We start from the raw sequence: 15,102 nt of genomic DNA on the forward strand, positions 1-15,102 counted from the left end.
GTAGTATAGCTCAGAAACCCCAACTATTAAAGAATGGAATCCCTATTCATCAAAAACTACAGGGAAAACTGGAAAGAAATCTAGCAGAAATTAGGTTTCAACAAACATTTTACACCACATATACCACAATGAGCTCCAAATGGTTTAGATATAAAAGGTCCCATCACAAACAGATTAGAGAAATTTAATTAGAGAAAGGAAGGAAATACCTCTTGCAACCATAGATAGTTAATGATACTAATGCACTGTTGTAATTATAATTTGGTCTTGCCATTTTGGAAAGAAATTTATAACCATACCTACAAAGTAGCTAAATTATAAATATCATCTGATCCAGCAATACCATTATTAGGTAAATTCCCCAAAGAGATCAAAGATAGAGAGAAAGGACATGGATGCATGTATGTATGCAATATGTGTATATACACACACACATATATATGCATCAATATAATAGACTATATTAATTCTCAAAAAATATATTTATATATAAATTAAGGAAATACTTTTTGATGAAGCAAAGAATTGGAAACTAAGGGGGTAGCCATCAGTTGGAAAATGGCTGAATAAATCATGGTATATCAGTGTAATTAGGGAATAAGTATTTATTACACATCTGTGTGTGACAAGCACTGTGATAAGCACATTATAAGGATTATCTCATTTTATCCTCACAACAACCCTGGGAGGTAGGTACTATTAATAGTCTCAATTTTACAGCTAAGGAAACTGAGGCAGACAGAGATTGACTTACCCAGGATTACACAGATAGTGTCAGAGACCAGATTTGAATTCATCTTCCTAACTCCAAACCCAGCCTGGACATATAAATAAATAATTATTGTAGGTTATTAACAGTTAATTATTCAAATTAATTAATCATTGTTAAGTAAGAAGTTATACAAGGGTAAATTCATAGTAATCTGAGAACAATTATGAATTAGTGTAGAGTGAAATATAGGGAAACAATTTATACAATAACTAAAGCATTATAATGAAAAACAACTTTGAATAACAAGAACTCTAATCAATGAAACAATCATCCAGTGAGTTAATAAATACATCGCTTCCTGGGGACTTATGATGAAGCTTGGAAGGAGTAGTGGAGAACCTGAGGGGAAGATGAAACACATTTTCAGAAAAGGCCAGCATGTAGATTTGTTTAGCTTTATTTTTTATTTGTTACAAGAGAGGGTATAAAAAATAAATGGGGTTTGAGAAAGGGTTATCTAGTGATAGGGATAAAAAAAAAAAGAAAGAAGAGAGGGTCATTAGACCATTTTTATAAAATGCACAACTGAGAAGAGAATGAGATCGCTTTAAAACTAAGGTATTGAGAGGCAGCTAGGTGGTAAAGTGGATAGAGCACCGGCCCTAAATTCAGGAGGACCTGAGTTCAAATTTGGCCTTAGACCCTTGACACTTACTAGCTGTGTGACCCTGGGCAAGTCACTTAACCATTTGCCTCACCAAAGAAACCCCAAAATAAAAAAAAAACCATAAGTGTTGAATTTTTCTATTTTTCAAAAAAAAAGGCAAGCTGCAGGCAATAGAGTTTCTTGAAATAAGCCTTTTGCTCTCTCTATATGAAAATGCTTATAGTTGATGATGTTTATCAAGAAGAAAGTAACCAATTTTTTTTCTTAATTTACAAAAAATTAGAAGCTTGTACTTCATGATTTCTGAGGTTCCTTCTAATCCAAAGATTTCGTGATTTTGTCTCTGTGAGAGAAAAGGAAGTGGTGGGTGGAATGGCTGGGGGAAGAGGATGAAAGTTCTTTTGTTTACTTACAGGTCATTTGAATATTGGATACTTAGCATTCATTACATTTTTCTAGGTACATTGTTTCTTTCTTAGGTATGGATACCAGAATTATAGCCAGTTCTTCTGGTAGTTTCTTAAAAAGATGATATATTTTGTTTTGTTTCTAATACTATCCCTGATGTTGGTCAATATTTTGTTTGCTTTTCTGGACACAGCCCATTTGACCACTGTCTTCAGGAAATAGTATCTGTAATGTCTCCTAAGTCATGGGTTAGACTGCCAGCTTCTACAAATAAAGTTCATTTGGTAAATCATGATGGCAGGTGAAAGTTTGTCACTACCTTTGACCCAACTTTTCCTTTCTGTACCCACTTACTTCCCCAGGCCTCCCATTTATCCATCCAGCTTAATGTACCCTTTCTAGGAATGTTTACTTTTTTGAAAGAAGACACTGGACTACTCTTTCTAAGACATCAGCATCCTTAGCCTCCAAGGACTACATTGCTCATTATATTGTTTCTGGTGTCAGTGGGTTGGTTAAGGTATTTTTGAATGGGCACCTCACTAGAGCCTCACAAACTACATCAGAAGGGAAAACCGGTAGTATCCTTTGGCCTTATTTTTTCCTCAATTAATTTCTGCCCACCCTAATTGCTTATTTTGCATATGGAACTAAATGCTGGGGATGCAAAGTCAAAAAAGACTGATAATATACTCTATGCAAACAGAAAAGTAAATATAAGAAATTTTGAGAAGGGAAGTATAGATTAACCATGAGCACATGAATTCCCAACCTTGTTTCATCTCTATATGCATTGACTTTCAGCTATCCATCCCCGTACTTCTTATTTGATTTAAAAGAAAATAAATTCTGTGAGTGGGCAGCTAGGTGGTGCAGTGGATAAAGCACCAGCCCTGGATTCAGGAGGACCTGAGTTCAAATCTGGCATCATATACTTCACACTTACTAGCTGTGTGACCCTGGGCAAGTCACTTAACCCTCATTGCCCTGCCAAAAAAATAAAAAGAAGAAGAAAAGAAATTCTGTGTTTCATAATGTATCTGTACATAAGAAACAAAATTAAGAAATCAATTTGTTTTAATACAATATTTAAATAGGGATTTAGTAACTAACATTTTTTAGTATTAAAAAGTTCCTAAATGTTCATTAGAACTCAGTCAAGTAAATTAGTGAGACAATGGATTTTGTTTCAGTTAGTCTTATTCTCAGAATTTTTTTTAAAGTGATGCTCACTTCCAGTTTCTTTCTTGTTCTAGATATGATTATATTATACAGGATAGAGAATCCTCATTCATAGAGATAAGTTGATATATATTGAATTAAAGCCTTGTGAAGACATTTAGTAAGAATAAGGTATGCTTCAAGGGTACACCTGTTATGGGCCCAGAGCACCCCAGAAGTTCTCTGGGGCACATCAAAGAACCTTCTCCTTGAGAAACTAATCCAAAGGACAGACACACCTAAAGAGATAAGTGGAACCAGATCGTAGGGGAGCTAGCTCAGGGACCACCACCCTTCATTCCAGTCTCCCTCACCCCTGGGGAGATAAGTTTGGGTGTGGCTGCTGCCTTTGGGTCCTGAGGAGAGATGGCTTGAGAGATCTGCAGCCACCCCTCATCCAACTCCTCCAGCCACCACCAGTGGGGGATGTTTTCCCTCACTAAGGGAACTTTCCACAGTCAGGTGGTCACCCCCTTCAGTCCTCTATAAAAGTACCTGCCTGTCTCCTGCTCTAGGAGATTGGTATCTCAGAGCCTTGCTCTGTGCCATGCCTTTCTCCCCATGAGAAGTCCAAGGATTTCTCTCATGGTTTCCCTTCCCTTCCCCTGCCCCTAAATAAACTACTATCTTATTATAATTGCTTTTGTGTGCAAGAGGGTATAATTTAGATTTTTTTGGTGAGGCAATTGGGGTTAAGTGACTTGTCCAGAGTCACACAGCTAGTAAATGTTAAGTGTCTGAGGCCGGATTTGAACTCAGGTCCTCCTGAATCCAGGGCCGGTGCGCTATCCACTGCATCACCTAGCTGCCCCTAGGGATGTAATTCTTTAAAGAGGAATTCCTAAGGACCCCAAACCCCAACTCCTACCCCAAATCCCTAACCCCTACCCCATTTTCCCCATATCACACCAAAAATTCTATAGCTTCTTTTAGTGAAAACTAGTTTTGCATTTCTGGTTATTGTAGAGATTAATTAGCTTGTCCTTTTTTGGTTATTTGTTGCTGATTTTTCCTGGCTCAATATTAGATAAGTTTCATATACAAACCTTGTTCGTTTTGTTTTGGTCATTCCTTCAACTGACACAGATTTCCTAGATGCGCTGTAATTCTTATTCCCTTTCCCACTTTACCCCATTAACACTACTACTTTTGGAATATTTTAATAGTATTATAATTACCATCAAGGTGGTGCAGTGGATAAAGCACCGGCTCTGAATTCAGGAGGACCTGAATTCAAACTTAGCTTCAGACACTTGACATTTACTAGTTGTGTGACCCTGGGCAAGTCACTTAATCCTCGTTGCCCAGAAAAAAAAAAGAATAAAAATTACCATCCACAATCCCTTGAAAAGCTTTTCATACCCCCTAAATTAGGTACCCCTGAACCATGGGGAATAAGGAAAGACTTCCTAGAGGAATGAGCATATGAGTTGAACCTTGAAGTTAAAAAACTAAGGTTTTTCAGAGGTGGAGATGAAGAGGGAGTTCATTTCAGATGTGGTATCCTGTGACCTGTGCAAAGACAAGAGGTAGGAACTAGACTGTCCATTTTGGGGGACAGCAAGTAGATTGTCTGGAAAATAAAGTATATGAAAGAAAGTACCGTTAAATAAGTCTTACAGAGAAGGGCTTTTAAATGCCATGCTGAAGAATTATCCTAAGTGACAGTGAAGATTCTTAAGTAGGGCAAAGATATTAGACTTATGCTTTAGGAATATTATTTTGGCATTTGTATGAAGGATACATTGGATAGGAAGAGACTGGGAACAGGGAGAGCAATTTCGAGGATATATAAACAATAGTCTAAATGAGAGGTTCTGAGGGCCTGAAGTAGGATTGTGGCCATAAGTGGACAGAAGGGATTGGGCATGAGAGATTTTGTGGAGGTCAACAAGATTTGGAAATTGATTTGATATGGAAGGTGAGGGTACTATTGCACTTCCTAGAGGATCTTAGTATCATTTGTGTAACCATTGCCCCAAGGCCCATTGCTATAGGACTGTCTCCTTATTGACAGAGATGAATGCCTTGCCATGTATAAGGGGCAGGGCAGAGTTGGTGAGAGGCTTGACCAGGAGTCTCCCTTTGGGACTCATCAAGAAAGAGTCTTCTTTGAGCACAGCACCAAGTGGCTTCCAACTTTGAGACAGAATCCCATTTCAAGTTGCTGAACTTGATGGTCTTTGAGGTCTCTTCCAAATCTGATCCTATGATCTCTAAGTAGAGCATTTTGTGGTGTGTTCTTTTTTTCTGTTCTCCCCCAACTCCCTTTTCCTCACACTATTTAGCCTCTAATCTTTATGCCTAAAAAAACAAATACAAAGAAAAAAACCCAAAATCACCCTCAGGGTGTCAGAGTTCCTTCTGTGGAGGCCCAAATACACTTAAAAGATAAAACTTTAAGGGCTCTTATTATTTACTTTGGCCACACTGGCATTTTAAACTTGGTGAAAGTTAATAGTGTAGGATCACCAGATTCTAAATTATAGATTTGTATTCCCCTTCATTTTGCTGTCTTGGGAATACCTATGAATTCCCTGGGACCTTTGCTGACAAACTGGTCAATGAAAAGGAAAGGGAGCTAGCCAGACTATTTACTTTATGCCCAGAAAAACTCCAGGGTTTAATGCTCCTTTTTCCTTCCCCTACCCTCCTGTCCCTTATCCTCCACCCCTCCCTGAGGCATTTCCTAGTCTGGGTAGGGGCCATTTTGGTGAAGGCTTGTATATACTTACCCAGAAGAGGAACTCAAGGCCCCAGGCATTCCCCCGTGCCTGGGTGGTTTCAACATTGTTCAGACCCCGAAGGGAGAGGCAAAGGCATTCCTGTCAGGGACTCTAAGTTTCATAATCATTACTCATCTCCTGACTGGGGAGGGCACAGAAAAGTCAGGGAGAAACCCAGGGGCAGAAATGTAGACTCTGGGTTGTCCAAAGATGGTGCTATCCTCTCCTCTCTCTTCCCCCCCCCCCCCCCAGCCTTTCTATAAAGTGTGTGTCATTTAATAGAGTGACTGCCTTCTTTTCCTTATTTGCCAGCTTCTGAGCAGCCAGAGGTTTTTGCTAGCAGATGAGTCATAAAGCATATTAATTTTTTTTAACAGAAATCAGCACAACCAAGACCACCTAGTCTGTTTAGGGTTTAGCATATGCAGTATGTTTTTAACCCATAGGGCCTAGAAAAATGTGTGTTAGGTACCCAGGTTTACAATAACCACCAAGCCTATGGCTGAGATTTCATAGCCAAAGACAACAGCAAACTAGTTATGCTCCTCTGCTTTAAGGACTTAGAGTATTTTAGACAAGATGCATGATTATCTCCATTTAATTGATAGAGACAACTAAGGCACAGTGGAACAAAAGAGGAACAAGGGAATTTAGGAAGGAAGTAAATGTTGCTACGACTAGCTGTAGGGGAAGAACTGGGAGCAGTTTCTGCTCATCATTACCCACAGAAATTGAAAGGAAAAAAAAAGTGGGGACACAGTGCTGTTGATTCAGAGTACTACTTTGCATCCTTTTTTTGCATAAATTTGTGTGGTTGGACTAGAGAAGGATATATTACCCATCTCCATGTGCAGCAGATAGATACACATGTATAATGCATGCAAGCTATATTGTCTGTGTTCTAATCTAAGACATGACTTAAATAGATCAATTCCATCCCTCTTCTAGGTAAGAAATACAGAAACTTGTGTCAGAGCCAATAAGTCTATTGGAAAAGACAACATACAAACAAATATGTACAAAACAATACAGGATAAATAGAAAATAATTAATAGAGAGAAGGCACTGAAATTAAGAAAGGAAGAAGATTTCCACTAAAACAAAGGATTTTAACTGTGATTTATAGGAAGCTAAGGAGGTCAGTAGGTGGAGTGAAGGCAGGAAAACATTTCAGGCATGGGGGAAAAGACAGAAAAAATTCCTGGAACCAAAAGACACCCCACTGTCTTGTTTGTACAACAGCATGGGAGACTGGTGTCACTGTATTGAAAACTATGTGGTGGGGTTGGGGAGTATGATGTAAAAAGATTATATAAGCAGTAACAGACCTGGGTCCTCTCATTCCAAATCTAATACTTTATGATCTATTGTTTGCTGCCTCCCTCTGCCTAGTCATCAGATTTTTATTGTGTCATTAATAACTTATTAGTAATTTGTGTTCTACAAAGTCTTTAGGCTAACTTTAAGTGTCAGTTTACTATGTGTATTATATCAGATGGAATCTTTGTTTCTTTAAAATATTCTGAGCCTTCTTACCCATTTTTTTCTTTTAAAATATAATTCATTTAAAAAATCTATCTGAGGCTAGAGAAGATAATATGTAGTGGGAATAGTGGGAATATGAGTATAGCACTTTGGGATGTACCTTTGTGACCATGTGTTCTCACTACATGGACAGCTCAAGCTCTTTTTCCAGTCATGCTTGTCCTTGGCAATGTCTTTAAGCCACTTTCTTTTAGAAAACAATTGGTGGGGCAGCTAAGTGGTGCAGTGGATAGAGCACTGGCCCTGGAGTCAGGAGTACCTGAGTTCAAATTCGGCCTCAGACACTTAACACTTACTAGCTGTGTGACTCTGGGCAAGTCACTTAATCCCAATTGCCTCACTAAAACAAACAAACAAACAAACAAACAAACAATTGGCAATAGATTAAAAATCTACTTATACACATCATGTATTTTCCATTTCCATTTGGGTTCCCTGCAAGTTGGATTCTTCTGAGAGTTTGTTCCAAGATTTGTCCCAATTCAGCCAGAAGAATATTGGTTTTTAAAATATGAGTCTTTTTCATAGTAAGCAGTTTCTGATTATTGAACATATCCTGCAATTTCCTAACTGTGATCTAATCTGAATTCTTCCTACTACTCTATTCTGGGCACATCACATTGCCAGTCCAAGATCTTTGTACTAATGTCTTAATTTGTCAGGTACATGCCTGGCTCATATGTGTTATTCATCTACTTGGTTTTTCCCATAAATTACTATACCGTTTTCTTTTGAGTGATCATGGATTCTATTGATAGGAATCTTGTGGTGTCCTAGGGCCCAATGCTATTCAAAGATGACCATATGGAGAACTTTACCTTTGAATGAATGAAGCTTTTATTAAGTGTTTACTATACAAAGTGCATAGCACTATGCTAAGCACTAGAAATAAAAATAGAAAAGTAATCCTATATCTGATCTTCTTTGGCAGCTGGGTGCTGCAGTGGATAGAGTGCCTGGCCTAGAGTCAGGAAGACTCTCATCTTCCTGATTTCAAACCTGGCCTCAGACTCTCACTAGTTTTGTGGCCCAGGACAAGTCACTACACCCTGTCTGCCTCAGTTCCTTATCTATAAAATGAGCTGAAGAAGGGAATGGCAAACCACTCCAGTATCTTTGCTAAGAAAACCCCAAATGGGGTCACAGAGGATCCAAAATACCTAACAATAAATCCCTGCTCTCCAGGAGCTCCCATTCTAAAGAGGAGAGAACACATATCAGTGGGCTCCCTCCCCTCCCCCTCCCCCCAAAGACTAAGTGAGAAGGGGGAGAGATGATAAGAGAAGCCTTGAGGAGTGAGGAAATTTGGAATAACCATGATCCAGAGTGTGATAGAGGGTCAACCAAGAGAGAATAAAAGAAATATTGTTCAGACGTAAGAACCCAGTAGAAATTCGATAAAACTTTTTAGTGAACCTAATCAGCATGTTTGTATAACTTTCCCTAGGAGCATTCAGAAATGTGGAATAGACAAGGAGAAAGCAAGTGTTGGGAGAAATCTAGTGTTAGGATTTGACTAAGTGTGACTAGAAATAGGATGAGAGGGCAAGGCATTCAAGGCATTATGATTGAACTGATCAACCAACCATTGGCTCAGTGTTGTCAATAGAGAGAAGAAAGGGAAGGTGTGAGATATATTAGAAGAATAGAGAGAAGCAGTAGAGTAATAGAGGTCATAGTGAGGGTCAAGACGGCATTGAGGAGGGGTGAGTACCTGCCCTCAAGCCCTATAAACCCTTTAGTCAGTCAGTCAGTCAGTCTGTAAACATTTATTAAGCAGGGCAGCTAGGTAGAGTAGTGGATAGAGCACAGGCCCTGGAGTCAGGAGTACCTGAGTTCAAATCCGGACTCAGACACTTAACACCTACTAGCTGTGTGACCCTGGGCAAGTCACTTAACCCCAATTGCCTCACTTTTTAAAAAAAGCACATTTATTAAGCACCTGCTATATGCTAGGCACTGATACAAAAAGAGATGAAATAAAGTCACTGCTCTCAAAGAGGGCACAGTCTAATGGGGGAGACAGTAGGGAAACAGCTATGTACAGACAAGCTATATATAGGATGAACTGGAGATAATCAACAGAAGTCACTAAAATTAAGAGGAATGGGTAAATGCTTCTTGTAGAAAGTGAGACTTTAGCTGGAATTTGAAAGAAACAAGAGAATCCACAGAGTGGAGCATGAAGGGGGCAAGCATTCTAGACATGGGGGACCACCACTAAAAATACCTATAGTCAGAAGTTGGAGCTCCAGGTATGAGGAACAGCAAATAGGCTAGTGTCACTGGATCTCAGAGTACATGGAAGGATATAGATTTACTATAGTGTATAGTAAAGTAAAGAAGATTGGAATGGTAATGGAGAGAGCACGTTATAAAAGGCTTTGAATATCAAGTAGAGGATTTCCTATTTCATCCTGGAGGTGATAGACAATCACTGGAGTTTATTGAGTAGGGGGTGTTAGAATCAGACCTGTACTTTAGGAAAATCACTGTGGCAGCTGAATAGAGGGTGGACTAGAGTGGAGGGAGACTTGTGACAGGGGTACTAACCAGCAGGTTCTTGCAGTAGACTAGGTGTGAGTGATGGCATTATCAGAGGAGAAAAGGGGAAATATATGAGAGATGTTACAACAGTAAAGTAGACAGGCCTTAGCAATAGATTACATGTTGATGAGTTGGAGATGACACCTAAGTTGTGGGAGAATGGTTTTGCCCTACATCTGGGCTTCTTAAACTTTTTCTACTTGTGACCCCTTTTTGTCCAAGAAATTCTTGGGTATTTAGGTATGTAAAATAGGGATGTAAAGCCTTTTACTGCTGCCAGATTATTCACTACTCCCACATTGAGTTACATGATCCCACAGTTTAAGAAGCTAGGCCCTAGATAGTAATAGAGATGTTAGGAGAAGGGAAGGTTTGGAGGGAAATAATTCCGTTTTGGACATGCTGAGTTTTAGATGTCTGTAGATTCAAAGACAAGAATGAAACACCTTTCAGGGAGCCATGATCGAATCAACTTTACCTTTGTTCCCAGATAAGGCTTTCTTATACTCCCTTATGGCCCCACTTACTGTCCTTGTATAAGGTTCTCCTCCTTGTCCTTCTCCTCCTCCTGTTAGAATGTAAGTTCCTTGAAGACGAGAACTGTTTTTGCTTTTTTTTGTTTCGTTTTGTTTTCCTGGTGCTTAGCAGTCTTTGCACAGAGCAAGGACTTAATAAATGCTTTTTTCTTTTCATTCATTCCATTCCAGGCATAGGAGATAACCCCATGAAAAGGCATAAAGACTTCTGTTTACAAGGAACAGAAAATAATCCAGATTGACCAGAGCAATGTGTAATGTGCATCAAGAGATAGACTGGAGCCAGATTTTTAGGGGTTTTAAATGCCAAACTAAAGGTTTTGAATTTTGTTCTAGTGGCAATAGAGACCCACTGGGCCTTCTTGATCCAGAGAAATCATGTAATCAGACCTATGCTTTGAGAATATCAGTTTTGTAGCTATGTGAAGGATGGATTGGAGAAGGGAGATATTAGAGACAGGGAAATCAGTTAAAAGTCTATTGTAATAATCCAGATGAGGGCCTGAGTTAGAATCATAGTAGTGGGAATAGAGAGCAAAGCATATGTACCCTACCCCCTTTATTTATAGATGTTGCAAAGGTAGAATTGACCAGACTTAGCAATTGATTGGATATTGGGGATGAGAAAGAGTAGAGCATGGCTTAAAACAAACTTGGTGATGACAAGCCTAGTTGACTGAAAGGGTGGCAGTACCTTCAATAGAAATAGGGAAGCTAGAAAGAAGGGTGCATTTGAGAAGTTTTATTTTGGGAGTGTAGAGTTTGATATGCCTATGAGACATCCAGTTGGAAATATCCAATAGAGGCAGTATGATGTAGGACTTGAAATCTTTTTTTTTAGGTCAGGCAATGGGGGTTAAGTGACTTGCCCAGGGTCACACAACTCAGGTCCTCCTGACTCCAGGGCCAGTGCTTATCCATTGCGCCACCTAGCTGCCCCTAGGACTTGAATTCTTAAGAGACTAAAGACTTAGATACATGACAGTTTATAAGATTCACTGAGATAGTGGGTAGCTAAAAGTAAGACTACTCCAGAAAGATTCTTGAGGCATATACATAGTTAGGACATATACATGGATGATGGTCTACCAAAGGAGATGGATGCAAATGGCCAGACAGGTTATAGGAGAATCAAGAGATAGTGTCACAAAATCCCAGTGTAAAATGCTGCAGAGAGGTCAAGAAGGGTAAGAAATGGGAAAAGGTTGTTTGATCTGGTAATTATTAGGTCATTAATGATAGAAGTTGCAGTTGAGTTATCAAGTCAGAAGACATTGTCAAGGTTTTAAATTAAGAGAGAAAGTGAATATCTTTTTTAAGAGTTTGAATGTGAAAAGGAGGAGAGTTATAGGACAATAGCATGAAGGGATGGTAGTACTAGGCAAGGGTTTTTTGTTTTTTGTTTTGTCATTAGGATGGGTGAAAACAACATGTTTGTAATCAGCAAGGAAGGAGGTAATACACAGGAAGAGATTGGACTTTTGAGAGGGTGGAGAGGAAAGGGTGTTTGCAAAAGCAAGATGCCAAAGGGGATGGGATCATGGGTATAAGTATAGAGGTTTGCCTTGGCTAGAAAATGGGACACTTGCTCATCAGAAACTGGGTCAAAGGAGAGATGGGAGAAGTCAATGGCCTCTATTTGCTTATTAAAGTATGATATAATGTCATCTGTTGAGGAGAGGGATGGTAGAGTAATTTGGGAGACTTGAGGAGAGAAAAGAAAGGTTGGATATAGGCACTTGGGCAGTATGTTAGAGATTCAATTAGAGAAGAGGTAAAAAGATTGCCTTGCATCAGTAAGGGCCCAGTTGAGATTAGATAACATGAATTTGTACGTTATCTACAGACAAAACAACTATATGACTTCTTCCAGTGCCATTGAGCAACATAAACAGAAGCCAAGAAAGACAGGTGATGGAGGGATAATCCAGGGTTGGTGAATGAGAGACAATAGGACAAGGGTTCAAGGGTTAAAAACAGTGAGTAGTTAAACCTATTAGGTCAAGATTGGAAAGGGAAGAGCAGTGAAAAATGGAAGGAATGGAGGTTAGGTTCAGAAAAACAGAATTTCAGAGATCTTGATCAAGAAAATGAAACACCCATGTGTGATGGTATGATAGTGTTTGTTCCTGAGTTGGAATGAAAGTGTCGGTGATGAGAATCATGAAGTTTACAGCACAATAGAATTCCATCATGTTTCTATGCCACAGTTTTTCCAGCCATTACCCAATGGATGGGGTTAGTTTTCATTTAAGCACCTGTTCTAAAATAACTTACAAACTCTCATTTCCAGGGCACAGACTTGGGTGGAGAACATTGCCTGCCCCCTTTATACCTTTGCATGCTTTGGTAGAAGAAGGAGAAAGTAGTACTGGAGTACTTGGGCAACCCTGTGATATCACAGCAAGATAGCTTTATGGAGGGCCTGATTCTCTTTAAGGAGGGCTCAGCTTGGCTGGTGTAATTATAAGGGTCCCCAGCACCCTCCCAACAAAAGGGAGGAAGAACTGCTAATGATATCTCTCTTCTCCATTTAGGCAATGATTCAGAATGCAATCAATGGCCACAACATGCACAGAGGACAGGATCCAGCATGCCTTAGAACGGTGCTTACATGGGCTCAGCGTCAGCCGGGGTACTGCCACCTGGACAGGTAACTGTATAGGGAGGAAGGAGGCCAAGCAAAAAGTGGAAGTTCAGCCTTGCCTTGTTTTCCACATGAGGTCTTTCCAACCCTTGGGTGAGGGACTAGGCCAAATCAGAAAGAGTTGAAACTGGAAGTGCTCCCTTCATTTTCATTACCTTCCACATTATCCTGTTCTGACTCTGAGCTACTATCCTGGAGCTTTCTCTGGAAGGAGAGATCTTCAGGGAAGAAATTGTACCTTAACCAAGTGGGTGAGGACATTAAAGGCTTTATCAACTGTAACGATTGGAAAGTCTGCTGGAGACTTACTGTAGAAGAGTTCCGCCCATGAAGCAAAGGTCTTTGAGGGCAAGTCCAGGAGTCTTTTCTTTGACATCAGGAAGTGACGTGGGCTAGTGGGAGGAGGAAGGAAGAGACTGGCACTCGGTCTCACTCTCTTTCCTGGGGATGCTGGTGGAGAAGGCAGCTAGAAATGCGCTCTCCCTTTAATAGATAGAGGAATCTAGGCCTTTCTTCTCTCTTTACCAAATTCTTATTCTCCTTAATAAATGCTTAAAAGTCTAACTCTTGCTAAAGCTTATAATTTATTGGCGACCACTCATTAGATATTTTAGACAGTTTAGCTAGAATTTTAGCCCTTAACACAACAAAGTACCTGAAAAAAAGTGTCTATTGAAAAGTCATGGGATGAATGGGGCTCCAGAAGCTTGTGTGATCCCAAGGATACATTTATTTCGAGAACATTCATCCTCTTAGTTCAGCAAATGTACAGGCAGAATAGAAGAAGGGAGAGTAGGCTGCTGGTGTCAGCAGCCTTTCTTATAGAGGGAAAAGTTGGTATCCTTTGGTGCTTGGCACAACCCAAAATTTGCATGTTACTTTCCATAAAATATCTTTATTGGCCCTCTGAAGCTCTTATTTCTCCTGCCTTTTGACCTCAGATTAGGTACAGAATGGCTGCCACCTGAGAGAAAAGGAGGTGCCCCCTAGCGAATGAAAATACAGGTGCCTTTAGGAGGGCATGCATTGTAGTGACTAAAGGAAATGGAAGGAAATGGATGGGCCAAAAGGACTGGCCTCATTCTTCTTCAGGATAGAGAAACTAGAGACCCCAAGAGTTGTTGTGCTCCTACTCCAGGTAGAACTTCTCCTAAGAGAGAGCCCAATAGTATCAATTTTCAATTTTCAATTAAAATTTTTTTTTTTTTTTTAGTGAGGCAATTGGGGTTAAGCGACTTGCCTAGGGTCACACAGCTATTAAGTGTTAAGTGTCTGAGGCTGGATTTGAACTTAGGTACTCCCGACTCCAAGGCCAGTGCTCTATCCACTGCGCCACCTAGCTGCCCCGAGAGCCCAATAGTATCAATGCTTGTGCTATCATGAAGCTTTTTAGTGGTGCATGTCATTGGGCTACTGTGATGTGATGGAAAACACACAAGTTCTGCGGTCAGAACTGTACCAAGGAGGCACTGGGCAAAATGGTTTTGAAGCTGGATTCTTTAAAACCTTTATTGCACTCCATGGGGCCACTAAGAGAATTGGGGGGTAATGATTATGGAAGGGTCTGGAAAGGTCAAGTAATTAAACCATTACATACTTTTGTGAGAATTTTCTAGTTTGTAAATGGGCCAGCAAAAAGGATTAGAGATTACCTTGTGCTACTTGTAAGCCCAAAGATAGAAGTATCTTTTTTTTTTTTTTTTGGTGAGGCAGTGGGGGTTAAGTGACTTGCCCAGGGTCACACAGCTAGTAAGTGTCAAGTGTCTGAGGCCGGATTTGAACTCGGGTACTCCTGAATCCAGGGCTGGTGCTTTATCCACTGTGCCACCTAGCTGCCCCCAGAAGTATCTTTTTTGGGGGGGGGAGGGGGCAATGAGGGTTAAGTGACTTGCCCAGTGTCACACAGCTAGTAAGTGTCAAGTGTCTGAGGCTAGATTTGAATTCAGGTCCTCCTGAATCCTGGGTTGGTACTTTATCCACTGTGCCACCTAGTTGCCTCTTTTTAAAAAACAAAATAGTATTTTCCCAATTATATATAAAGAAAATTTTTAGCATTCACTTTGTGTGTGTGTGTGTGTGTGTGTGTGTGTGTG

General features: G+C 40.0%; 1 protein-coding gene across 2 annotated transcripts in view; it reads left to right on the plus strand.

Moving 5' to 3' along the window:
* PIK3R5 (phosphoinositide-3-kinase regulatory subunit 5) overlaps positions 1–15,102 on the plus strand; it is a 95,192-nt gene that overhangs the window by 43,136 nt on the left and 36,954 nt on the right. For both annotated transcript variants that reach the window (XM_043999985.1, XM_043999986.1), the window contains exon 2: positions 12,900–13,015. In XM_043999985.1, the coding sequence (XP_043855920.1) occupies positions 12,913–13,015 (103 nt within the window). In that variant the 5' untranslated portion in view covers positions 12,900–12,912. The remainder of the gene's footprint in view (positions 1–12,899; positions 13,016–15,102) is intronic.

This window comes from Dromiciops gliroides, chromosome 4, assembly GCF_019393635.1.
Source record: "Dromiciops gliroides isolate mDroGli1 chromosome 4, mDroGli1.pri, whole genome shotgun sequence".
Classification (NCBI taxonomy): domain Eukaryota; kingdom Metazoa; phylum Chordata; class Mammalia; order Microbiotheria; family Microbiotheriidae; genus Dromiciops; species Dromiciops gliroides.